General features: G+C 41.5%; 1 protein-coding gene across 1 annotated transcript; it reads left to right on the plus strand.

Moving 5' to 3' along the window:
- Positions 1-284: 284 nt before the first annotated feature.
- Positions 285-16,970, plus strand: st18 (ST18 C2H2C-type zinc finger transcription factor; the record flags this gene model as incomplete). Its single annotated transcript, XM_080836258.1, has 17 exons — positions 285-480; positions 1,794-1,928; positions 3,836-3,926; positions 4,728-4,820; positions 5,049-5,260; positions 5,970-6,187; positions 8,464-8,742; positions 9,468-9,577; positions 9,896-9,958; positions 10,472-10,540; positions 10,684-10,746; positions 10,931-11,011; positions 12,941-13,162; positions 13,503-13,591; positions 14,814-14,917; positions 16,276-16,419; positions 16,830-16,970. The coding sequence occupies exons 1-17, from the start codon at positions 291-293 to the stop codon at positions 16,968-16,970; spliced, it is 2,304 nt and encodes a 767-aa protein (XP_080692384.1). The 5' UTR covers positions 285-290.
- Between the last annotated feature and the right edge of the window lie 10,422 nt (positions 16,971-27,392).

The raw sequence follows: 27,392 nt of genomic DNA on the forward strand, positions 1-27,392 counted from the left end.
GCAAGGTCAACGGCATTCATCTTCACCTCAGCCCCACCAAATCCGCCGACGACCCCCCGGCCAGGAGGACGCACCTGGGCCCCGAGCCTCACCCGGAGGATGCCTTCCTGGGCTACTCGGGTCGGCCCGGCGGCCTCTTGGCAGCAGATGACGTGAGCTTCACCAGGGAGCCCAGCGAGGACAGCGAGGAGGAACTGCACCACCACCAGCAGCAGCATCAGCTTCAGCAGCAGCATCAGGCCCGTCTGGAGCCCAGCTGGGTGCCGGGGCTGCCGGTGCGGCCCCTAGGCATGGAGCGAGCCCGGCTCAACCTGAGCCTCCTGGAGCAGGCCATGCTGCTGCAGTCGGAGCAGCGGCAGGCGCTGCACTACGCCTACAAGGACATGGACCGCTTCCTGCTGGAGCAGATGAGCGGCGAGCGCCGGCATCAGAGGATGATGGAGATGAACGCCGCCCGCGCTGCCTTCCACGGATGCAAAGGTGCTGTCCCTGCCCTACTGTAAGCCCAAGCCGTGCAGCCTCGAGTGAAGTGTCCCGATTGGTTCCACTTTAGAGGATTGTGATTATTGTATCCCCCACTGTTAACTCACAGAATTTCGCTCCTTACCCTTACATTTAATTTGGATTGATATTGATTTATTTTGGCCATCAAGGCAAACTGTGCATGCATGAACCCAATCAGCACCACGCACAAATTAGCGTCTGATTACTGTGCCATGAAATCTCACACTGTATCCACCCTCGAGCTGCGAGTATAGTCAGCGGCGGTAATACGTTCGACTGTTTTAATAGTTATGCCATGAGGAAGCGCACTAACTGCCATCTGACAATATCCTGCCCCCCCCCCCCTCTCTCTCTCTCCTTCTCTCTCTTTCTCTCTCTCTCTCTAACACGCACTGCTGTATTTCAGAGCTCATTTGAGAAGCTGTTTCATCTCTTTACTAGAACATTCATACTTGACCCTCAATCTATTATTATCACCAATATTGTACAGGGAAGTAGAGTTTGTTCGGGGGCTATACTGTGCAGGGAAGTGTTCCTTTACATGAAGCTAGATAGGCCAAATCCTCTTAAATACTAAAACATTTGGCAACAAGTGGAGTAATACATAACTCCTCTGAAAAATGAAGAAAAAAAAATATCTTCTGATGGAAATGTCCGGGCTTGCCATATTGGATTTTGATAGGAATCATGTAGATATTTAACCATGACCATAAGTCTTAAATCCCCCTAAAGTACCTCTCATGTTTCCCAGCGATTCTTCAAATGACTGCTGTTAAATGTGTAATCCCTAGTGTAATCTTTCTGTGACCGAGCATTAAGAAATGCATGCCCTCTGTGCAACTGTAGCCTTAACTAATGTAACAGATTACTATAAGCATTTTGAGTGAGAGATAGAGAGAGAAAGAGAGAGAGAGAGAAGTGTGGCTGGGGATAATGTATATCTTCTATCTCAATCTATTGACACTGTATGCTCTAAATTATCAGTTTATTTTATTAAACTGGGATTTTCGAGGAACAAATGGCCATTGTCAGTGTCGACATGTGGTGCTATTCTCATGGCAAAATGTAGGCTCTTGTTACTCAGCCAATCTATAGCTACATTGTTCTATTTGGTTTTGTAATATCATTAAACAATAGCTTTCTATGAAATCTTACATTCTACAAAAGCACATTAATTGACTAGCATTTACCCCAATTTGTAGTATACTAAGATATCTGCACATGGATACAATTTTATCATGAAATATGTACTAATGTGGCTCTTCCAACATGTTCTGATCTTGATGCAGACTCCCTCCGCACAGATAAGAAGGATATAAAGTGCCCCACTCCAGGCTGTGACGGAACCGGTCACGTCACAGGACTGTACCCCCATCACAGGAGCTTGTCAGGGTGTCCCCATAAAGTCCGAGTCCCCCCAGAAAGTGAGTATGCACTGTTGTAGGAAATGTTCATAAAGTATTATAAGAAATATAAGTATAAACATCTATAAATAATAGATTAGATTAACATCTATTATTATGAAAACATGTTTGGAGCAACATATGGACCCATAAAGAGAATTTGGTGATAAAAAGCATTTCACGTGTCATCAGTGCAGTCATTACCATTTATAAATAGTTATACAGACTTATGACAACCATAACGAGGCATTATTATAACCCTTATGGGTTTTTTTGGATACTAAGTTCACATAATGTGTTACCAACTGTTTGAAGGCAGGGCTGAAACATGTGTTTCTTTTATATGTACATTATTTAGGGTTACCTGTCTGCTGTTTTTGAAAGCGTTAAAAAAAATTGAGGCACAATTCATGGTGAAATTGTGTGTTATTTGTGTTCTCAGTATAAGATTTATATAAATGGATGCCAACTTATATTTGTAATTAGGTAAAATATATAAGCAATTATGCCCAAGCTTGGCGCTCTAAATGTCTGCTTTTACCTAATCTGCAGCAGCACTATTATTTGGTGCTTAAGACACATTAGCAGTGAGAACTTCCCTGCCTAGAGAAGTGACAGTCAGCTGTGAGTGAAATGGAAATTTGTTTTATGAACTTTAAGTCATCGCACTGCCAAGCAGAACTATCTGGCACAAAGAAGAGTTGTTGGCTATTTTTTTTCTTCACCATTTGAAAGCAGCATAACAAACATTCACCATTTAACAGAAAAGCAACAAAAGGAACACAAAATTGTAATTAACTTTTCTCAATATGAAAGCGTGTGCTCTCAGACCACAGGCTGTATTTAGTAATCAAAGACTTGGCAGATGCCAGCATGTGAGAATAAATAGCTGGACATGTCAGACAAGCTAATTGAAAATTGTGTACAGAATGAAAAGTTACTGGATACTTACAAAACACTAAACTGAACTTCAACCATATTGTAGCGTCTTTGCGTTCTTCTAGAACAGAAAAGTCTGCAATGTTGCTTTCGATTTGGGCATAAGCCTTTTATTGTGACACGCATACTACAGGAACTACACATACATCAATTGCACAACAGAAGGGGAGTTAACCATTCACACGGACAAACACATTAACGGCGGATGGATAACGTTAACATAACAGACTATTATCGGCATTTAACAGCATTTATGTGTTATAACACCGAAACAAAATTATCAATCATCACCCACACTTCAACTACATTCAAAAGGGAAGAGTTTTATTTAAGACACTGACAGACAGTTAACATAAATGCTAGAATGCTGATAAATGCTGTCTTCATGAGCATCCGTAGAGAGACCGACCTAACAACACAACAATATAGCATTAGCAACATGTAACCCCTTCAATTCACACTAATCTATTTCTTATATGTCTCTCACCAACACTTTCTGTGATAAGGCCAGGACAGTTACATTTTTTGTCAGTTTATTTACAGTGGCACCTCAGGAGTGTGATCTCTCTACAGAATCAAATTTACACCACATGGTCACAGTAGCCAATCCATAGAGGGCTTGACAAGAGTGTGTGTTCTTGCCTATGGGCCAGATGTCTGAGATATGTGTCATGTGTTTCTTTTGCATTTTGTGATAAAACACACTTTCCTAGTCATGGTTGGTATTTAAATAATAGTGTTTCTTGTTGGTATCGGAGAACCTCTATTTTGTGTGTGTTAAAAGTGTATTATACTAAGCTACTACTTGTGAATAGCTTAGTAACTTACACAATGTTCAAGGCACCATGGCCTCATGCTCGTCATGTTTGTTTCACACATACACATACACGCCTGGAGCGGTACAATGTCAGACACTGTGTAAAGTTAATCATGGGTAGCCTGACTCATCTGATGGCTTGTACTGATGATGATGACTCTCTTGTCTGCAGTCCTGGCCATGCATGAAAACGTCCTCAAGTGTCCGACCCCAGGCTGCACGGGAAGAGGTCATGTCAACAGCAACCGTAGCACACACCGGAGGTGGGTCTTTCTCCAGACAACTGAGCCCGTTGTAAAGCTGAAAAGAAAGCAACACTACCTACATTCAAAGCGTATCATAGGGTGCCTACATGGGTATAATAATGCTGCAGGTGTGTAATAACTAATTAGCAGTCACTGTGTGTACATGAGTGTTTTTGAGTATCTGTGATATACGTCATTATTTTGGCAGGAGAGAGGCCTTCCATCTGTATGCCCCGACATTTGAAACAGAGCAGCATGCTTGTTACTGCATTCACTATCATCCCCCTCAAGGAAGACTCACTTTAGACTTTTATTAGGAGAACACGTTGCAGAGCTACTGTGTCATCATTTCACACCCTTTTAAATTGCCATTACCAAGCTGCAATGATAGTATAAATGTATTTTCATACGTTGACATTTTGTACTTTGGTATGTTTAATAAGTCTAACTTTAAATCTTGTGAAATGTACTGAGGGTAAGATGCACTGTGAGATGGAAAAGGCTTTTAGACTTTCTACACTGTGGTCCCTAAAATGGATCTACATCTATTCATTTCCATTTCTCTGCAGCTTATCTTAGTCACAGTGATGATGAAGAAAGTTTCGAAGCTGAATATATCATTCACTCTTTAAATATATCATCTAAAGTCTAGTGTATAAATAATTATAAACATTTAACAATTCTTAAGTGTTGCATCTGTTACATACATGTCTGATGGGTTGTTCAAGTTATTCACAAGTCCCTACAGAAGATCACTGGGGTGTGTCTTTGGTAAAGTTTGTGGCTGAAAAAGACTCTCTCTTTTGTGTCTGGTCCCAGTCTTTCAGGGTGCCCCATAGCCGCCGCAGGGAAGATCTGCAAACCCCAAGAAGATGTGAACAAGTCTCGGCAGCCCCCTGATCGCTTGTCCAGGTAACGCAGAAATCTCTGTGATGTTCCCTTAGTAGTAGCAGTCACAGCCATTTAATAGCAAGATTAATAGCCATAGGTTTCAATGGCTACACTGATGCAGTTTGCAAAGCTACAAATGGTGAAAATGGTGATTTAGAAGTTAAGAACTTACAGTGTATGAACCCTGTGGCAATGACAGCTGTGTTCATATGGGTGTGTGTGTGTTTGTGTGTTTTCTTCTCGTTCCAGACCTCTAGGACTGATGAAAAAATTTGACTTCAGCCAGTTCAGCAGCTACAGGCTGTCTCATCCTGTGGCGGCCTTGCAAGCCAACATCTCCAAGGACATGGACAAGTACAGCAAGATCCGCTTCGACTACGCCAGCTTTGACGCACAGGTCTTCGGCAAGCAACCTCAGATGGCACCCAACCACGATCAAGAAATCTCTCACTTCTCTGACTGTGAGCTTCACACCTTTTCACAAGACGTACACGCACGTATGGGCTCAGGCAGATCAAATCTGTCGCCCTATCAGAACAGCAGCGGCTCAACCTGTAGATAAACGCTTCTGTCAAAGATGCTATTTGAAGTGCATGTCATCGTGTTCGTGTTTGACTAGCTTCAGTAGACTGAATGCATGAAACAGGGGGGGCCCGAATGAGACTTGTCACTTTACCTCTGAAATGATGTCATTGTGAGATAATGACACAATGACTGTCACCATATGCGGCATTACCAATTCCGATTGAATATTAAACGTGTTACAACAACACTGTAATTTCGCCTGATCGCCTCATCATCATAAATTATCGGCTCTTTTTCACCATGACGGTGTTATGCAATCACTGCGACAGAGCCTCTGTTGTGGCAAAGCAGAGATATTTGTTCCTAGATTTCATTAGAGAGCACATGTACTGGTGTCAGTCTATATCATGCCATATGCTGTGGCGTACGTCATGAGTACTTTAGTGTCCAAGTACTGATGCATCAGTTATTGAATACCACACTAGAATTTGATTCGTTTTAAGGCTTCACTGAACGTTTTGTCTTTGACCGTTATCGATTAACGTCACCAAGAAACTGTCCTTTTTCCATTAAGTCTTCATGAGTTTTAGCCAGGTTTTTGGCTGACATCCGGTCTGATGGATGTGTGCCTATTTTGTTTCCCAGCAGCGTCACAGTACCCGCTTTTCCTGGGCCTGGGAGGTCATCTGGTGATCCCCGGCGGAGGGCAGAGTCCCCTCCACTCCAAAACGGAGAGCGACAGCCTCCAGGCAAACAGCGCCACTGCCACCGCCGCCGCCACCGCCGCCATCCTCAACCTCAGCACCCGCTACCGCGACAAGATGGAGGTGTTCTCCGGCCAGCCGCTGGCACCAGCCACAAAGGTAATCAAATTAGGCCACTTGGAAACGCTATTTAATGTGGTCAATACTGAAGCAACTCTGATTTGTGTATGAAAAAGCAGGAGGGTTTGGGGGGTGGACATCAAAAGACACTTTTTGGCACTGAGAACTGTGTGGTCCTGGTGGGGGAAAAACAACAAGAACCCCCCCACCCCCCCCCGCCACCACCCCTGCCACAACCACCTCCAGTAAACCTTTAATGTAAACAAAGGAAAAATTTGTGTAATCACATCAAAAGCCAGCGAGAGAAATACAATCAGCCTTGTCCCCCTTTTCTCAATTACAGTTAGATGCCTTTTTGTAAAACATGCGGCCATGCATCTGATTTAGACTTTCTATGGAGACAGGGAGAAGCATGCAAAACAAACTGATGTCTTTTTTTATCTACAAGGGACGTGTCTGTCTCTTTCGTTGCAGACGGCAGAAAATGTTATGCTTGGTTGTATATTATCCAGGATAAGCTCAGTCCGATCCGCTCTATCCTAAGGGCCATGAGGGTCATTCGGCTGGATTAAACCTATCACCAGAAGGCTTCATTAGCTGAAATCTTTATTTCACATGAAATATGAAAATCTCCCCCCAGTTAGTTTACAGTTAGTTGGCAAGAGAGTTCTTAACTTGGCCGCGCACCCCATTTGTAAAGTGAGTGGACTCACTGAAGGCCTGGCCTCTTTACACAGCACCCTCTGAAAGTTTCACTTTAAAGGGATTTCCCTATTTTAAGTACAGCTCTCTCTCAAAGCACTTAAACCTAAGCACAGCCGCACCGCTCCCAGAGTGAAACTGTGGTTATCTTTTAAAGTACAGAGAGGCTCTTTAAAACAGACATGGCTTACTGTATAATGGACATCTGGAGGGAGCCAGAAGTCAGTAAATGTCCCAAGTTAAGTAAGTATGAAAAGATTTGACGTGCTCCCACGCGCTCAGAGACTGGGCTTGAGTGCCAGCGCTGCGACTGAGCATGTGGGCTGGGACCAGGTAGCGTACAAACTGTCAGCATGAATAAAACAGTGTTGGTAGATTTGTCATCTGTGCCTGGCCTGCATTAAGCGTCTTGTTGAATATGAAGTGTTTGTGCCGTGTTTCGTGCCAGAGCAACTGTAAGCACATTTTTCTTTAAAGATGAGACCTACAAATTTACGTATTCTACTAGGGAATCTCAACCAGAATGCATTGTATGGCATTTTGAGAGCTGTGAGTATTTTTTTTTATTTTTTTTATGTGAATTGTTTTTGAGATTAGTCAAACATGTTGGCATACAGTTTCTCACAGACTGAAAATAAATAACGGCATATTCCGAGATTTTTTTGGCCCTCGCACAGATTAATTAATCTGAAAGCACCCTTTTGTGATTCTAATAATGGTAAAAAATGCTTGCATATGTGCCAAATAATTGGTGTTACTCCGAGATGGTTAATGAGGTAAAAGTTTTAGTGGGTGCCATAAGCCCTTCAGCCGCGGCCACACTTACCGCCACCATTCCAAATGAGTGACACATCTGTCACTGAGGGAAAAACTTGCTGCATTAAGCCATGTAGCCACATTAAGCTTTTTAATTTTTGTTTTAATGGTGATGACCTAAAACCATCACCCCCAGCTGCCATCTTGCTTGTGTGTCCTAGAAAACAGATGACACAGATGTCACCGTAAAAAAAAAAAACTATACGCCAGTGATCTGTCTGGGAGAATTAGGCCCTGGGAGGACACTTTGCATTGTCTCTCTCCTAGCACATAATCAGCACTCATCTGATGGGTTTAAAGCGCTCCACATATGAACCAGGAAGTGATTTGATTTGCTGTGGTTTGTAATCCTATAGCCCATGACTTCGAGCACAACTAATATAGCTTAGTGTAAAATAACTGGATGTATAGATGGAGACAACTGTGTTAAAATTCAGAAAATCACTTTTCTAATTAAAACATTTTCTTGTTAGTGTTGATTTTGATGTAACATTTAGTTTAGAAACCATTGGTTTAAGGTTGGGAAATATTAATACTTGAACTTAATTCTGAAATGACTAATTGATCTGGCATTCTGTATGTTGTCTGTCGGAGCCAGAGTTTTAGACAAAAGGCATTATAAGTATTGTTTTGCATTGACCTCATTTCCACACACACACATGGACAGCCATGTTTGGTTCTTATGCCCTGCAAAAACAACCAAGCAATCAGTGTCAATATGCACCAGGCACTGTTGAGGTGTGTTTTCTCATTCAGTGAAAGCTTCTGATCTCCTGCCGCTCTTGTCTCTGATGCAGGACATGCCCATAGAGGTGGACGAAAACGGCACTCTGGATCTGAGCATGAAGACCAAGAGGGAGAAGATTAAGGACCAGCTGTCGCTGCCGCCTCCTCCACCACCACCACCCCCGCCGCCCCCCATGTCTCTGGGCGAGGGCCTGCTGACGCCAGTCACCTCCATGTCCAAAGCAAGCGGCCACCACATCCCCACCGCTTTCTACCAGGCCCTGTGCGAGCAGGAATGCTGGGACGCGCCGCTGAACTTCAGCAAGCCCCACATGCCGCTGGAGAGGGAGGTGAGGACATGCGAGCATTAGGAGAGCAGGAGGCTATAGGGGCCACCAGCCTCAAGTGGCTCTCCCGCGACTGTGCCAAAAACAGTGCCATTAATGGGCCTGTTCTCCTGATAACGAGGGGACAGTTCTTGGGTCTGTTATCTAGTGCTTGTGGAGACACATGCTGAATTCTTTAGTCCCCTGTGACATTTTTTTTTTTTCTCAGGATGCATTTTGGCAAAGGACATATTCACTTCATGGTCAATACAAGATGTTAGGCTGAAACATGAAGAGTGTGTCAAATATGGAAGAGATAGAACTGAAATAAAGCAAGAGAAACCCTCTGTGCCTGTGTTTATGTGATAGGGTCTCTTTCATCTGTGAGATAAGGCTGTTTGGAGTGGCCTGCAGTCACAGATGCCACAGCTTTTCTGTGTCAAATCAAATCTTCCCATACTATTGTCTAGAAAATCAGACGTTTGTCTACTTGGTACATCTGGTGCACACAGATCCTTTTCTTAGAGGGAACAAAAAGTAAATCCAAACACCGTTGTTGTCCATCATAAATACTTTCAGGGATTAAAGTGCTCTTTAAACGGATATGTGTTTTTTTTTGTACCTAATCACAATAGTCTAGCCTTGTCCTGCTGTTCAGACAATGGCATGTGTTTGACAGAATTGCTTTTGCTGTGTCCACTGCAGGACGTTTATTTTGTGTTTCTTTAAAAAAAAAAAAAAAAAAACAGGATCAACATGACATGGCTTCAGTAGATGAAAATGTATACGGTGGAGACCCTTTGTTGATGAGTCCGAAGTCAAAGATGCTTTCAAGAGAAGCGAAGAAAGAACTGATGAGGTATTTAGTTGCACTTTTCATGGAAGTTTATGAAAGTTCACTGCATGAGAGACACCTGAAGCTTCATAATTACAGTTCATTGTTTATGTTCTTTGTCTTCATGTAATGACCTTGATATACTGTATGGCCAAATATTAAATTAAAACAATAAAATACATTACATTTACTGTTTTACACTTTATTTCATGCATCTTCATTGATGCCACCATCACTATGACAAGGGATATAATGGATAATTCGCAAATACTGGGGAATCTGAATGTGATATAGATGTAATATTGTTTGCAACATAATGTCATAAAAAATGCTGCTTTGCAGTTGTCCAACACCTGGCTGTGATGGCAGTGGTCATGTGACCGGAAATTATGCTTCACATCGAAGGTAACCACATCATCTTCTGATCTGTTCATGAGTTTTATGAGCGTCATATAGAAATTATTGCTGGGTTTCAGAAGTTTTAATTCCAGAACAATTGCAAATGCCTCACTGAAATTCTAACACAGAGGCCTTGTGTCATGAAGGTATAGATTTGACTATTTGGTAATGTTCTGGAAACAGCGGTGGCTTATTAGTCATTACCTTCTCATCTACATGGGCAGTGCAGTGTGGTAGTCTCTTCACTGGCTGCTGTCTTACTCAGTGGAGGTTATTCATCATTGCCCTTGTTATGGTAACCCACAAATAATACCCAATTGAGACTTAATAATGATAACCTACAGTTTCTAAATTACAGGCTGAAGATATGATCCCTGCCTCGAAATGCTATATATAGAAGTTCTAGTAGACTGCATGAGGGATGGAGCGATCTAATGTAATGAATTGTTTGTGGGCTTTTTGCTAGTTTTCCTGCGATCAGAAAGTTTAAAACTTGTGTAAACTTTCTGTTTTCTACAGTGTGTCTGGGTGTCCACTGGCAGACAAGACCCTGAAGTCACTGATGGCTGCCAACGCTCAGGAACTGAAGTAAGTCATCACCCCATGCATTAGACTCGGTCAAAGCCTGGTGCGTTCAAGACATGGGCCAGAGCTTGGGCCAGAGGGCTTTGTATTGACATGTTACATGGCGTTTTGTCAGTGTGAAGATCTATCTATTGTCATCCTCACAGGTGTCCAACACCTGGGTGTGACGGATCTGGCCACGTGACGGGGAACTACGCTTCCCACCGCAGGTGAGCACAACCTCGTAGCAGCCAGACCAAACACACTCACGTCAGCTGGCACTGCTGAGGTGAACCGTTTCCTGAGAGGGTAGAATAATCATCGCACAGATGCAGTGGGTACCTCTCTTTTATGGTGTCTCGTGATTGATTAGGAGGTCAAACACTTATAGTTTTGCATTATTATTGCTTTCAGCCTGTCAGGATGCCCTCGAGCAAGAAAGGGAAGCTTGAAGCTATCACCAAACAAGGATGAAAAGGATGAGCAAGAAATGAAGTATGACATTTATTATTATCATTATTATCTTTAGTTAGTAGAGTGCGTGTAGTCATTTTTCTTCTCTGATCTAAGGAAAGAATGGTACACAGTGACTACAGTTGGTTCTAAACATTTCAGGTGAAAGCGTGGTTTCACAGGGACATTCAGCCTTATTTGAAATAATGTCTATGCCTTTTAAGCCAGTGGCAAAGCCCTTTGACTTTCATCAAAGTAAAGATTGTAAAGTATCATTTAATGCCTCTCAGGAACTGTATTCCTGAAACTGCATAAATAAATAAACAAACATTAATATAATTGATTGCAGCTTAAATCCAAAGTCAGCCATGCAAATATCCTTTTACTTTTGCATCTGGGGTAGAATTATCTCTGCTTTTTTTTCCTTTTTAATTACTAATGCAATATCAAGAGCTTAGGAATTACACTAGTGCAGGTCTCATCCACATTAAAGGAGACGAGGGAGACAGACAGCCCCCTCCAGTGCATCTGTAACATTGCTAGATTACTGTAAATTGGTGGCCATATGGCATGTTTCCATTGTCTGTGAGATGCACAGCTACCTGTGTTACACAGATGGGGGCTTGTTTTGTTCTCTTGTTGATGCTGCTCTATTAAGCGCAAAAAGTGCTAAAATACACCACCCACCCCCACCCCACACCCCATCAGCTGCGCTATTTGTAACAACTCTGGCAACCTTTCACACTTTCCAAAGAGGGGCTATTCAGGAAAAGGTTGATGACCTCAAAAACACACGTTGCCTTTTTCTCTTTTTTTTTCATTCCTTTTTTTTTGTATCGGACACATATGACAATTATGTGCAATTTATGTCATCCCATTACTGACCTGTAAAATAGCAAAATAAATTACCCAACTCTTGCCAGTGTTTCAGCCACACTGTGACTTGTGTCGGTGTGGGCTTGCAGCGCTGTAGCTGTGTCTAAACCAGACTCATTGTTATCATTAAGCTTTTACTAGGTATGCGATTTGTGTATGTGAGTTCAAAGATACAATTATTTTAACATTGCTTTTATGTTGTTGCTTAAACACATTTTAATCAGCATTTGTCTGGATTAATCAAGTTAATGGCTATGAAAAATCTTCTGGTGGAATAAGTGCAGGGATGGTTTTGAACATGTGCATGACTGATTCAAATTATATATGCATATATTTTGGTTTGAACAAAGACAAGCTTTTTAGACTGAGTACATTGTGTCTAAGTATTGAAGGGTAAAAAGTTAAAAAAAATAAATAAAAAAAAAACGATGTAAATTCTTTTAAATAATATATCCAAAAGCTAAAAATGATTTTATATGACAAGTTACCAAATGATTTAACCCCGCCCTACGATCAGCAGTTAAAGCACATACATCACTAAGTCTTGCACTATGATAAGAGGCATTTGTATTATTAATCATTCAGTGGCTTCTGGCCAATACACATTTTTAAAAGCTCTTAGTTTACAAATAAATGTACCAAAAAAAAATTGTTTTATCATAATAAAACCATTCTAGGACATAATCTCATATAAACGTACAATAATGATGTCATTGTGCCAGTTAAAATGAAATGGCTTGTGTTTGCAAGAGCTTTGCCAGAAGGAATGTGAAAATACTAGCTTTGATTTTCTCAAGTAATTTTAGCTGATTGCAAAAGTGCCACAGGCCTACATGTTCTGATATTCGCATACATATGATACTGTTGTGTAACTGCATGTTTCTGTGTAAGTATAAGTGTGTGTTTGCACGTGTGTGTGTGTGTGTGTGTGTGTGTGTGTGTGTGTGTGTGTGTCTGTGTGTGTGTGTGTGTGTGTGTGTGTGTGTGTGTGTGTGTGTGTGTGTGTGTGTGTGTGTGTGTGTGTGTGTGTGTGTGTGTATGCAAACCTGAACAGTACACCTCCAGGTATTGACCCTGCATGGCTGTGTTGTTTAGATGCCCCGTGACAGGGTGTGATGGCCAGGGCCATGTGTCGGGGAAGTACACATCCCACCGGAGCGCAGGAAGCTGTCCCCTCGCTGCCAAGAGACAGAAGGAGGGCTCCGTGAACGGCTCGCCTTTCTCCTGGAAGGTGTCCAAACAGGAGCTGCCACACTGCCCACTGCCGGGCTGCAACGGCCTGGGTCACGCCAACAACGTGTTCATAACCCACAGAAGGTAGGCCAGCGTCACCTTCTCCTGCTCTGATTGCTGTACAACTATGAGGAAAGGATTGATTGATTGATGGATTGATTGACTGGGTGATTGATGAATTTGTGGCTGATTCATTGACTGTTTGCTTGTATTGGATTGATATTGAGCTTGGCATTCACTCACTGTTTGCTGGTTTTCTTCAGATGTTAGACATAGCTGTGTCAAGAGTTTTATTGATCAATAAAATATTTGCACAGTCGAATGGGAGGATCAATGGATGATAATGACTAATGAGTCCATAGTGAGAAAAGTCAAATGTATCAGAGCTCAGTCTTATTGTGTCCTGTTTGTGCTCTCCCTCTAGCCTGTCTGGCTGTCCGCTGAATGCACAGAGTTTAAAGAGGAGACTGTCAGGGGATGAGATGATGACCATTAAAGTCAAAGCAAGCAGTGGTAAGCACCATTGAGGACTGTATATGTTCAACTAACTATAACGAAATACACTCATACTGAATTTACCTCTGAATCATGAATACACTTTAATGGCATTCGGTATTACACACAACATTAATGCCGCAATGTATTAGCAGTGCAGGATTTACAGTTACTGTTTGAACTATCTCTCTTTCCTCTAAACTTGGTTCCCTTAAAGCGAATCAAATATGCTAATGCAGAGTATGATTTCATGCAAAGACATCTGAACAAACATTGGTTTCCATTGATCGCACAGATACCTACCAACACTGAACCCCCCCATTTATACCCGCACAGATACCTACCAACACTGAACCCCCAAATCTCCTGTTAGACCTTCAACCCTATTAACACAGATACCTACTAACTCTGAACCCCCAAATCTCCTGTTAGACCTCCAACCCTATTAACAAAGATACCTACCAACACTGAACCCCCAAATCTCCTGTTAGACCTCCAACTCTATTAACAGAGATACCTACCCACTCTGAACCCCCAAATCTCCTGTTAGACCTCCGGCCCTATTAACAGAGACTTAAGGAGCCAACCCTTTTGCCAAATACGATCTATTATAAAAGTGTCAAACTACAAATAAAAGAAATATGCCCAAAATGTTATAAAAACTTTGTCGTTTCAGAACATTATATGGACAAAGAAGTGAGCTAGCGTTCTGAGTTTCTGTATTCCGAGTATGTATAGAACTCTCTTTATGAACTCATTAGAAGAGAAGACAGGTCAAATGAAAGAACATGTTCTATAACACAGAGTGGCCTCCAATTGTCCCTTCATCTTTCCTCACAAAACAATATCACTTTGGCTTCATTTTTAGAAAATGCCATGATGAATATTTTTTTTTTTAAACGTAGTCATTTTCTTGTGATGAGTTCAGATACTGTGCCTTATTACATAAAACCTGTTTTTAGCATACTCTCAAAAAAGAGAATGATCGACCCAGCAGGGTTGAGCAGTCCTTCTAATATTAACATTTTCTCACGATTCCAAAGTATACAGAGAGGCACACAGTGCTACCTGTGCAGCTCATCCTCTCACACATGACAGACCTTGGTAAAACATGCTCTCTTGACATCTCTGATACATTTGAAAAGCATTGATGCCTTGTGCGAGTGTAAAATCATAGTGACAATACTCCACTGCCCTATTTCAACAGCATTGTTTTGTCTCCCCGCTCTCCACCGAACAGGTATTGAAAATAATGAGGACATGCAGCACTTGGATAATGAGATTAAGGAACTGAATGAATCCAACCTGAAAATAGAATCTGACATGATGCAGCTGCAGACTCAAGTAAGCACTCTCACACAGAGCACTCTCACAAGTAGCACTCTCACACAGAGCACTCTCACAAGTAGCACTCTCACACGTAGCACTCTCACACGTAGCACTCTCACACGTAGCACTCTCACACGTAGCACTCTCACACAGAGCACTCTCACAAGTAGCACTCTCACACAGAGCACTCTCACACAGAGCACGCTCACACAGAGCACTCTCACACAGAGCACTCTCACACGTAGCACTCTCACACAGAGCACTCTCACACGTAGCACTCTCAGACAGAGCACTCTCACACGTAGCACTCTCACACAGAGCACTCTCACAAGTAGCACTCTCAGACAGAGCACTCTCACAAGTAGCACTCTCAGACAGAGCACTCTCACACGTAGCACTCTCACACATAGCACTCTCACAAGTAGCACTCTCAGACAGAGCACTCTCACACGTAGCACTCTCACACGTAGCACTCTCACACAGAGCACTCTCACACAGAGCACTCTCACAAGTAGCACTCTCAGACAGAGCACTCTCACACATAGCACTCTCAGACAGAGCACTCTCACACGTAGCACTCTCAGACAGAGCACTCTCACACGTAGCACTCTCAGACAGAGCACTCTCACAAGTAGCACTCTCACACAGAGCACTCTCACACGTAGCACTCTCACACGTAGCACTCTCACAAGTAGCACTCTCAGACAGAATACTCTCACACGTAGCACTCTCACACGTAGCACTCTCACACGTAGCACTCTCAGACGTAGCACTCTCACAAGTAGCACTCTCACACGTAGCACTCTCACACATAGCACTCTCACAAGTAGCACTCTCAGACAGAGCACTCTCACACGAAGCACTCTCACATGTAGCACTCTCACACGTAGCACTCTCACATGTAGCACTCTCACACGTAGCACTCTCACACGTAGCACTCTCACACGTAGCACTCTCACACAGAGCACTCTCACACGTAGCACTCTCACACAGAGCACTCTCACACAGAGCACTCTCACACGTAGCTCAAGAATACAGAGCACTCACCAAATGGAAAGTGAATATAGGAGCTCAGCTATAAAGGTTCAGAAAAAACATACCACAAACAATATCACACAGTTTTACCAGTTTTTTTAAATGAAATCTTTCAAGTCACTGAAAGATTTAAAAAAAAGTATATTATGAATTTGCATTAGCTATTGTTTATTATTAAATTAATACATTTCTTTGTATACCTGTGAAAGGTTATTCTTTATTAAAAGATAAATTGAAGGGCTGTAACAAAGTTTTACAAATGTGCTCTTTGTCCTTTATACATATATGAAAGCAATACTGTTACATGCTTTTGATAAGCCTCTTCTCTCAAATATTAGATATCATCAATGGAATGTAACCTTAAGACAATTGAAGAGGAGAACAAGATGATTGAGCAACACAACGATGGCCTATTGAAGGAATTAGCTCGTCTAAGCCAAGCACTCATTAACAGTCTAACGGACATTCAGCTGCCACAGATGGTAAGAGACACTGGAAGTTGCTTTTGTATGTTTGTATGTGTGGATGCTACATGTTTCCTTTGTAATTGTATAATACAAAAAATCTCCTGCCAGTTCACAACATCCAGTGCACACAATAAGTGCACATTAGTACTAGCTACACTGGTATTATAGTTATGCATAAACAATGAGACTACCAGCAAATCTTGATATTATCAGACCGGATCATCATTCAGTGGGCAATGTTATTTAATAACATTTACATTTTTAGTTACATTTATTTGTGAGGGTTAAAAAACTCTATGTGCATTCTTGAGGTTGGATCACTTAGGAGTTTTGTCTTTTGTGACTCACAATGAGGTTAAGTAAGGAAGGTAAAGCCAGAAGTCCTTCTCATGTCCTGATGTGAGTGTTTCCTTGTCTCCTCGCAGGGCCCAATCAATGAGCAGAATTTCGAAGCCTATGTGAACACACTGATGGACATGTATAACAGCTCTGAGCATGACTATTCACCTGAGTGCAAGGCTCTTTTGGATAGCATCAGACAGGCCATCAAAGGGATCCACGTGTGAGCCGTCTGCATGGGGCAATATTTCTGGACAGCTTTACTCTCGTGAGGAGGCCTGGCATACCTCCATGTGCAAGGAAACGGCGTTCGGAAAAGCATTGTCATTCCTCTGACAATTGACATTATTGCACTGAAAGAAGAAATACTCTACCAGCCAGAATTTGTAAAAGTTTTAAAAGCTTCTGAGTTCGCTCAATATATTACTTTATTGAGATTTTTACCCCTTTGCACTTATTTATTTCGTATGGTTTGCTTGGTTTTACTCTGTATTAGGTTTTTTTGTTTGTTTGTTTGTTTTTTTGCATAATTGATTTCTGTGTAAAACATTTTTGGCGTATAATTATGCTGTTGCTATTTATTATCTCTGTTCAAATATTTATTACACAGTAATATATATAATTTATATCTAATAAGATAGATGTTTGAAAGCGGACATTTAATTTGTTTTGTTTTATTCTACTTCTTATTCTACTTCATTGGGAGTGACAAAACAAGCACATTCCGTACTCCTCTCTTTGAAGGTTTTGTCACTAAAATAAAAAAAACTCCTCAGTTGGGATGACCAACTTGTGAACTCCAGACAGAGAAATGCTGCTCGTCTTTGCCATCTAGAGGTCATATGCAGCATCTACACAAGAGTGATTAAAATTCAACTGCTCTTCCTCCGGGGCTGAAGAAGGCAATTTACATGAAATTCAATATTGAATGTACAGTGCAAGATCACCTCAAAAAAGGAATTAAGAATCACATGAAATGAAATAACAAATAAATGATGCATCACTCACTGCAAAGAATAGGTAGAATGAATCATCACTCCACCGCTTAACTGTGTCATTATTAGAGAGGACTGTCAGTATCACAAACTCCAAGTCTTTGTTTTCATTACACTGATTTTCATTCCTTTATATTGATATCTGCCTTTGGTGTGCACACATGTGTGTGTGCATATATGTGCCTAAATGTAAATGAATACATGAAATATACTCTGTTTTGTGGTAGAACAGTATTATGTGAATGGTGTTTAATTTATTACACAGTATACCTATTTTCAAAGAAAAAATACTTATAACTCTGTTGGATTTACTGTTTATATGCCATTTTAAATATACACTGCTATTGTTCTGATTTGGGGGTCAAGTCTTTAATCATAATGAATGGCGACATTTTGATTACTTAGGTTGTGAGTGAGTGACAAAACCGACAGAAGTGTCACAGAGCACACAAGTGATGGGGCCACATTGACATTAGTGGCTCCTCACTTCCTTCAGAGCACTTCTTCTACTGCCAGACAATGTTTGTGAGAGTGAGATGTGTCAGGGGAGAGGTCCGTTAGGTTCACTTTGATTGTACCACAAATCTCTGTTTTTGTTTTTCACTTAAAATAAGATTTATGTTTCACAAAAAGATTTAATGATTTTTTTTTTATATAATTGCAAGTCAAAGTAAATAGAATGACTATTCAATATGATTTATAGGTAATATCCAGAGCTGATTCAGTAAATGTATTTGTTGGGCAATGGGGTACCTTTAAATGGCTCAAATCAAAAAGAAAAAACAACTTCTTGAAACTTTAAGGATATTAAACATAAATCACTTGCACTTTTCTGTTGTCCCTCAATGCGTTTAAAGGTGGTGGAGACGATGACGAGTGTTAAGTAAAGTCGGCACACCATTTTCATTTCATTTCAGAGGTGCATGGACTATTATTATTTTGTTGGACTATTCTGTTAATCTAAGTTGCCACTTTACATGTCATGCAAAGAATGAGAAAAGAAAATGCAAAGATGAAAATATCCGAAAAATCATTGGGTATTCACTGAAACAAAAACTACTTTATCCAAATGGTGACTACTAAGACTCTCAAAGTTAATCAATCTTTGTTGTTAAAATTAATGACTGTAATTTATTATTATGTTTACTTATTTATAATTCTTAACACTTAATTTATATACCACACATTGTTTGCTCAGGAAGTTTTGTGAAAAATATTTATTTTTCCCTGTTTGTATTTGATGTTTTGTAACGTGAACTGGATTTTTTTGTGTAATGATATTAGTATGATGACTGTATTGTACATTTTTTTCTTTTTGATTAAAACAAAATGCTTTTTCAGTTGAGGTAGTTTGTATATTGAACTTTCCTTGAACTTTTACTATTTCATAAGAAGATAATGCGCAGTGTTGTACAGTTTGTGTATGGTAGAAATAAAATATTCATACGGCTGAATCAGCTGCAATTCCTCAATATGCTAAGTGTTTCAAAAGTAAGCTTTCTGCTCCATTTATTTAAAACCAACCTGCAGCACAGAATACATCCTGTACTGCTGATGATACACACAGAATGTTTTCAGGTTTTGTAATAGAAGATATAAAAAACAGTGAACTATAGCGCTTTCTGCACCCCCACTGAGTTATGGCTGTGATTACCTTAATGATCTCATTATTGTAATGAGGTCAGCTTCCGTCGCCCGAGCGTGGCTATAACACTTGAAGTATTGGCAAAGGGTAATAACTCCATCACGGCAATGTCAGCTCTGATGAACTTCAATTAACTTTAGGCATAGCTCATCACATTAGACAGAGCCCCAATGTAGGAGGATAAAGGATCATTAAAACATGTCTCTGTTCAATGATTCAAGACGCTTGTTTGTGTATGAACAAATTATATAAATTTGTCAACCAAAGCTGATAAGAAAAGCAACTGACGTTGCTGGCATAGAAGTGATATTGGAACTCTGTACAAGAGACTACATAAGGTTTATCTGAAATGCACTGAGCAGGTCAGTTCTCCCATTACCAGGCCAGCCATCAAACAGCAGCGGGAGTCTCAGGGGGAGTCTCAGTCTAATGGGAGTCTTAGGGTGAGTCAGGGGGAGTCTCATGGAGGGTCTCAGGGAGAGTCAGGGGGAGTCAGGGGGAGTCTTAGGTGAGTCTCAGGTGAGTCTCAGGTGAGACTTAGGGTGAGTCTCAGGTGAGTCTTAGGGTGGGTCTTAGGGGGAGTCTCAGGTGAGTCTAAGGTGAGTCTTAGGGTGGGTCTCAGGTGAGTCTTAGGGTGAGTCTTAGGGGGAGTCTCAGGTGAGTCTTAGGGTGAGTCTCAGGTGAGTCTTAGGGGGAGTCTCAGGTGAGTCTTAGGGGGAGTCTTAGGGGGAGTCTCAGGTGAATCTTAGGGGGAGTCTTAGGGGGAGTCTCAGGTGAGTCTCAGGTGAGTCTCAGGTGAGTTTCAGGGGGAGTCTCAGGTGAGTCTCAGAGAGAGTCTCATGGATTTAGGGGGTCAATGTTGCTTCATCATCCAGTTCTGAGCAATGCCCCTGTAGTCATGTTGATCCCAGACTCTCCAATACATTTCGGTATGACTCACTGACACTGTTGAATAGCTCACGCAGAAAGGGTATGATTATCAAACACTGGTAGTTCATTATTTAATAACTCTTAAAATATTATATAAAAATAAGACTTATCTATTACAAACCAGTAAGCACAAAGTGGTATAGTGGCATATAGGCATCAGAATATCTATTTCTATTTGTATGTATCTCTCACAATTGAAATAAATATCTAAAAGATAAAAAAACACCATTCTCTGATTAAATTATGATTTTAAAGAATGTTAAGTATGAACAGGTATATTTTGATGATTAAATTAACAGTTGTATTACACCTGGAAGTGGAAAGCTTTAGATGAGCTGAATCTCTTATCTGTGCTACTTCTTGATGAAAGTCATGAGGATAGGCCATCCCTATGGACTGCCCATGGCAGATGGAAAGACACTAATGGCAACAGAGCTGTTCTGACAGAACATTGATTTTAAGAAATGGTGGTGAAATGTGTGGGCATGGTATCCTACGCTTACAAGTATAGGAAGATTGACTGAACGGCAGCTGAATTTACATTTGCATAGATTCATTTGGCAGACCAATGTCCAAATAAAAAATAAATAAAAAAAAGAGAGGTAGGCCTATTCTCCACTTCCTACCGGCAGACCTCAAGCAAATGGGTCCCCCCTTATGTGCCGCGGTTCTGCTTAAGGGTTCTTTCTTGGCCCTGTCACCATTGCGCTTGCTCTAAGGGGGGTTACAGACACTGGGTTCTGTAAAGCGCTTTGAGACAATTGTATTGTTTGGCCGCTTTAAAAATACAAATGGAATTTAATTGAATGGAAAAGTCTGAGGCCTACATTACAAGCAATAATAAGCAGGAAAAGTTATTGAAAATAAGTGCTAAAATCCACAACTTCAAATCTATCCTTCAGAACTGCGTTTAGGCATAAACGCTGTGTAAAGGGATGAACAGTTCTTTGTGAAGAAACCATTGGGCCTCATTCTCGAACATTTTCTGAAGTTTCTTCTGAAATGTTTCTTACGGACTTTGGAAAAACAACGTAAGAAAAAGACCTCCACCAAATTCATGAACACTGGAAAATGTGTTCATAAGCAGCATAATTCTTCTCAACTGTGCTCCCCCGAAAGGGCTTTCTTAACTTGATGCGCATTCTCATGAACCTGGATTTGCATACATACACGCTCTGCCAGCTCCTTATAAGGGCACGCAACAGCAGTAACGTGTGCAGTCGGAATCGACCGAGTCCACACGGAAGCAACTCAGTAATTTTTTAAAATTTCTATCTGTCTGTAATACCTGTCTCGGCCTCTACGCAATTCAGCGCTCTCACTCTTGCCAGGCATAGACAGTAGAAGAAAGCACACCCAGCAATTGACTGGTTATGCAACACTGGATACAGGACTGTAAATGGTGTGTTTTTTGCCTGGAAGTCTCTAGAAATCTGTCACCTTATTGAACGAAATTAAAAAGAGTGAACGTGCCGCTCACAGACACCAAAATGAACGCGTTCACAGTATCATTCATCAGGCAGCAATAAAGTACGTTCAGTTCACGTTCACCAAAATCAGACGCAGAATAGTCTGGATTGCAGTACTTGCACAGACGGCAGTCCCAAACGACGCTCACTAGACTAGGGCAGCATCCTGGTCCTTTTATTTATTTTATGACATTAAGATGCCCCGTAGAATCATGACTATAAATGTGAACGTAATTGTTAATGATACAAATATTCTCATATTTATTATTATTATTATTATTATTATTATTATAATAATTATTTAGATCCGAGGATGTCTGTAGAGTTGATGTGAACGCAATCTACAACGATTTCTCACAAATTCAGCATTAACACAGAGAGTTTTCTTAAATACTACGGGCCATCTTGTGGTTTTTTAAGGAATTGCATTTGAGGAAACTCTGGCCGATTTACGACTGCTATTTTGCGTTCTGAACGTCTTCTGAAGTTCAGAAGACATCCCAGATGAGAAAACTTTCATGAATGCCAAATGTTTTCCTAAATCCACCAAAAGAGGAGTTCAGAAGACATTCCTTCTTAAATTATTCTCAACTGCGTTCGAGAATGAGGCCTATTAACCTGGGTGAACCTGCAAATGGCTAGACTAAGTAGCTAATAGAATGCATATCAGAATTTTGACCAAATTACATCTGGCTATGAACTGGTGAAATACTGCATGTCTACAATATCGTGAACAGTGATTCATTATATTCTTTTAAATGCTGTATTTTATGTAATATTAGTCAACATTGTAATACCCACTTGTTGCCTGTGTTCCATGTATGATATAGTCAATATTTCTGTGCCACTGGTTCTTTGTTTCATGGGCTTCTTGCCTTCTCTTAATGAAGTGGTGGCACAGAGATATTGACTCTATCAGACATGGCATGCCACTTTCAGCTGTCTAATGAGTCAGTTGCTTTAGCAATCCTACATCCAAATGCATAATTGATCTGATTAATCATCGTCTACGTTAATCCGGATAGCTACATGTGGCTTATTAGTATATTATTGGCAGGCAACAAGTGGGTGTTAAAATGTTGACTAATATTACATAAATTAAAGCTTTTAAAATAATATAATGAATCACTCTTCACGATATTGTTAACTGTGATGTAAAGTAATTTAGACAATCCTAGATTATCAGGGTTGCAAACTCACAGTTTGGCAGAGACTTTTCACTTTTGAGCCATCTCAACATCGTCATAACACCACTGTCTTTGAACATGAGCATTCTGAAGATTCTGGACTGCGTTTCAGTTCAAGGAGACCCTATTGACTATGTCACTGAGCTCAGTAAGAAGAGAAAAGAGATGGAATGATTAAAGATGTGCTGCGGTGGAGATTGCAAAATAGAAACAAGGGACGAGTTGCCTTTAAAAGGGCTGTTTAAGGGGTACTGCAATAGCAGTGTGTTGTGAAGGCTAAGGTCATGTTTTGAAACCGAAGTGAGGGTTTAACATTCAAAATCGGTCCAGTTTTGGGTTAGAACGTTATAACCGGCAACTGCAAAACTCCTATATTGACAGTGCACACTTTACTCCAGCGCATAAGCAGTAACAGGACTTTTTTCCAAAGAAATAAGGCTTCCATTCCCTTCTAACCTCTTGACTTACATTTCCACGATATTTTACATCATTTCCCTAGTGTCTTCCTTTCAAGTGTGCTTATTAGGCCCATAAGCCTATATGTTAAACATGTGAAGACCACACATCTTTACACTTTGGTGGTTTGAACTGTGCTGGGCTTTTATCAGTAAACATGACATACAGTATTTAATCCTTTCAAACTATCATTTACATTGATTTTAATATTCGTATAACATGCGCTGAAGACTGTTGGACTTGAACCAAACAAATGAGTGGCTTGTCATTACAGCACATGTCAGGATTTCTGTTGCTATGATTGGCTCAAAAGACACAAATTCACAAGCACACCCACAAATTGATATGCTGTTTCACCTGTCACTCAAATATTTCCGGTTACTCTAGCATCCAATGAGTACATACATGCAGCTAACAACTCATCTTGACTCCTCCCTTTCAGATTGCGCCATTTGCATTGCCATACATGTAGCTCACAGCTTGTTGCCCTATGAAATTAGCTGCACAGTCTCTTAGACATAGGGAAAAAACTCTAAAGGTTATTTATATAAACCGCCTGGGTTATTCAAAGGCACCTGCCATTCATCCCCTTCCCTGATGCTGATGATGTAATGCACACCAGGCATATCTGGCTCTGTACAAAACAAACTAAGGCCTGAAAAAGAATCCCATACCTACTGGTCATAGGGAGGAAAACAGCCTATATTCCTTCCCAGCAGCAGTTCTCCAAGAATGCCTGCATCTTTAAGTCCAAAAATACGTTCATCTCTTTGATACCTCCCTGGCAGGCCAGGTGAACCCAGAGGATGAGCTCTGAAGGTGGGATGAATCAGAAGAAACCCACGCCCACAACTCTCCAGTCCTCTCGCAATAACTCCATATTTTTCTTCAAGCTTTAGGGCAATGGGAGTGAGATTGACCCTCTGCTCATAAAGAAGCCTGAATTACCTTATGCCTTTCTCCCTCTGGGAAAGTCTGGCTTGCGTTTCATGGGATGTAACTCTGGCCTTGAGTTCATGGAATGTTCATGGTGTTCATGGAATGTAACTCTGGCCTTGTCACCTGCAAGTGTCTGGTAGTACATGGTGTCGCATAAATCCCTTTCCGGAGAAACACACATTTCAATCCCACAGTGGAATTCTCTGTGAACTGATCACAAGTCTCAAACAGGGATCTGGTGGCTCTTCTCATTACCCTACTCCTGTGCTTCTCTCTACCTAGAGAAAGCAGTATGTGTCAAAGACAAAAGTCTTTCTAGGACAAACACAATACCATATGACCAATAACATATTACCAGCATAGTCTGAGGGAAGTGCATGACAATATCAGTTCAGAGCAGGAAAACCAATCAAGTCTGGCCAATCAAGTCTGGCCAATCAAGTCTGACCAATCAAGTCTGACCAATCGAGTGAGTGTTGCTCAAAAAAAACAGAAAGGCATTCAGCAGGTTTTCTGTAAGGACAGTTGGAGTCACTGCAAATGTTCAAGTCTTATTTGTGAGGAACTTCTGAGGCTTTTGAGACTGAATGACAAAGATAAAAATGTATTCAAATTATCATCTGTTATTACACTGCTTTTGATACCAAAATAAATCAATATACAGTATGTATATGTATGTCTATTACACACAAAAATATGTTTACACATATAGGCCTACTCTATATTTTTGGTGGCTTTTATACATTGGAGGCCATGAATAAAGTCTCTGGAAACAAAAATAAGACAAGACAAACTAGCAGTTGTCATAAGAACTATATCATGGTGATCTAATCCTTTGCAAGTGAAAGCACTTAAAATAACACTCAATATTCGACCAACAACAGACTTTGGCCCTCTGTCTTTAGAAGGAAAAGGCAACAAAGTGCAATTAAGGCACCTAAGACTCACAAAGAGTCATCCCAAGCAAAAGGGACATTCAGACTGTCCTATTTACAAAACACTTATCATTGTTTGTTCCAGAGAAGTCCAAATGAGGCCCATTTTAAGCTTGCATTGAGAGTTTTGAGATTTAGTTATGCTAATGTTTTTTTTCACTCCACTGACTCCACTGTGTTGTGTCCATTAACAGCTAAAGCTCACTGAATACAATTCAGAAGTTTGAAGCATTGTTTAAATCATGCATAAGAAGTATCCAATGGCAATCAACAGTAACTGTCCAGACCAGCAACGTCACCAGAGGGCCAGATGACAGTGTTATATACTGTTACTCGGTGGGACTACCACTTCTGCAAAAGCTAGCACTAAACTGTTGTCAGCATAGCATGATGTGAAACGGGCGTACAAATGTGTGTGGGATTCGGTATGCCATGGCTAACGCTAACCATTCATGACAGGCACAGTATCACTATCAAAGAGGAAATAATCACCTCAGCCATCTAAATGTGTGCCTAAGAGTTTAGGACTTTGCCCGTGCCTGGGCATTCTTGAACTTGCAGAACAGTGAATGTTGTGTTTCAGATCGGAAGAAACAGTGACAGCTGCCGCTTGCCTGTATGCTTTAGCATCCTGTGTGTTTGTGCAGGGGAATGCATTCCTATCTGTTTGGAGTACAGCCAGACGTGCTCTGCCTCTGTGATAAAGCAATGGGCACTGCATTCCAGTGGGTTGGCTCTATAGATTTCTGAGTGCTTCTTTGAGGTGTTCAGGGCCTGAGCAGGTTGAGTTAAGGTCTGCATCTATCATTCATGAAGCATAGTGATCCCGAAGGCCATGTGCTACCTGGTCCATGTTAGCTATGTGGATGGAAGCCATGGGAGACAGGGGCTGGGAAAAAAACATCACCATGGTAGCAGCACAGCCACCTTGAATGACTGAAGTGGTTGCCTGATTTACAATAGTTTTAGGCTAAAAAGATATAGCCTCTGAGAGATGACAAAGCCTTTTATGTTCTGTATTACTCTTCAAACTGTTACGAATTGGGGTTGGGGTGTGAACTCAATAGCACGACTCAGACACAAGGGGTAGAATAAAGAATAAACTTTTACTGTCCAGGTTTCGGTACACGGGTAAGCAGTCCAATGGCAGGCAAACAATCCAAAAGGGCAAAGGCAATAGAGAAGTCGAAAACAGTCCAGGGTCAACACGAGAAGAACACTGAGAACACTGAGAACACTGAGAAGCAACACGCAACATTAATCACGAACCAGCAACGAGAGACAAGAACACAAGGACTATATATACACACACACAACAGATAACAAGGGACAGGTGAAAACAATCAAGGCAGGGCAGACAAGGAGACACAGGTGGACTAAACGAGGTGAATTGACAGGACACAGGAGAAACCAATAAGACAAACAAACCAGGTGATTATTGGGAACAGGTGAGGGGTGGAGACACGGACAACAACAAGGGCACATGGAATACACAAACAAACACAGGGAAGCACATGGTGGGAACAAGGAAGCACAAAGACTAGACAACAAAGATCACATGACACACAAGGGAGACAAACTAATGAACAGCACAAGCACAATAACAAGGGAAGGGCGTGAGGAGACAGACACGAGGAGACAAGGGTAAACAAACACAAAAGAAGGAACACGTGAGAACACAAGGGATACATACAATGAAACAAGACAGGGACAGAACACAGACCTTACAGTACCCCCCCTCTAAGGGCCGGATGCCAGACGGCCCAAAACAAACTTAACAAGTCCCAGTAGGGTGGGTGGAGGGGGCCAAGAGCAAGGCAGGCGGGATAGGGACCAAGAGTCCAGTGACAAGCCGGGTGGACGGCTGAAGAATTTGGTGGCCGACTGGGTGGATGGCCAAGCACAGGCAGAATGTCTGGTGGCTGGCTGGGTGGACGGCCAAGCACGGGCAGAATGTCTGGTGGCTGGCTGGGTGGACGGCCAAGCACGGGCAGAATGTCTGGTGGCTGGGCTGTCGGGAGGCCAAACAGGGGCAGAGTCTCTGGTGGTCGACCGGGGGAACAGCCGAACAGGGACGGAGTTTCTGGCGGCAG

Source organism: Sprattus sprattus (genome assembly GCF_963457725.1).
Source record: "Sprattus sprattus genome assembly, chromosome: 4".
In the NCBI taxonomy this organism is placed as follows: domain Eukaryota; kingdom Metazoa; phylum Chordata; class Actinopteri; order Clupeiformes; family Clupeidae; genus Sprattus; species Sprattus sprattus.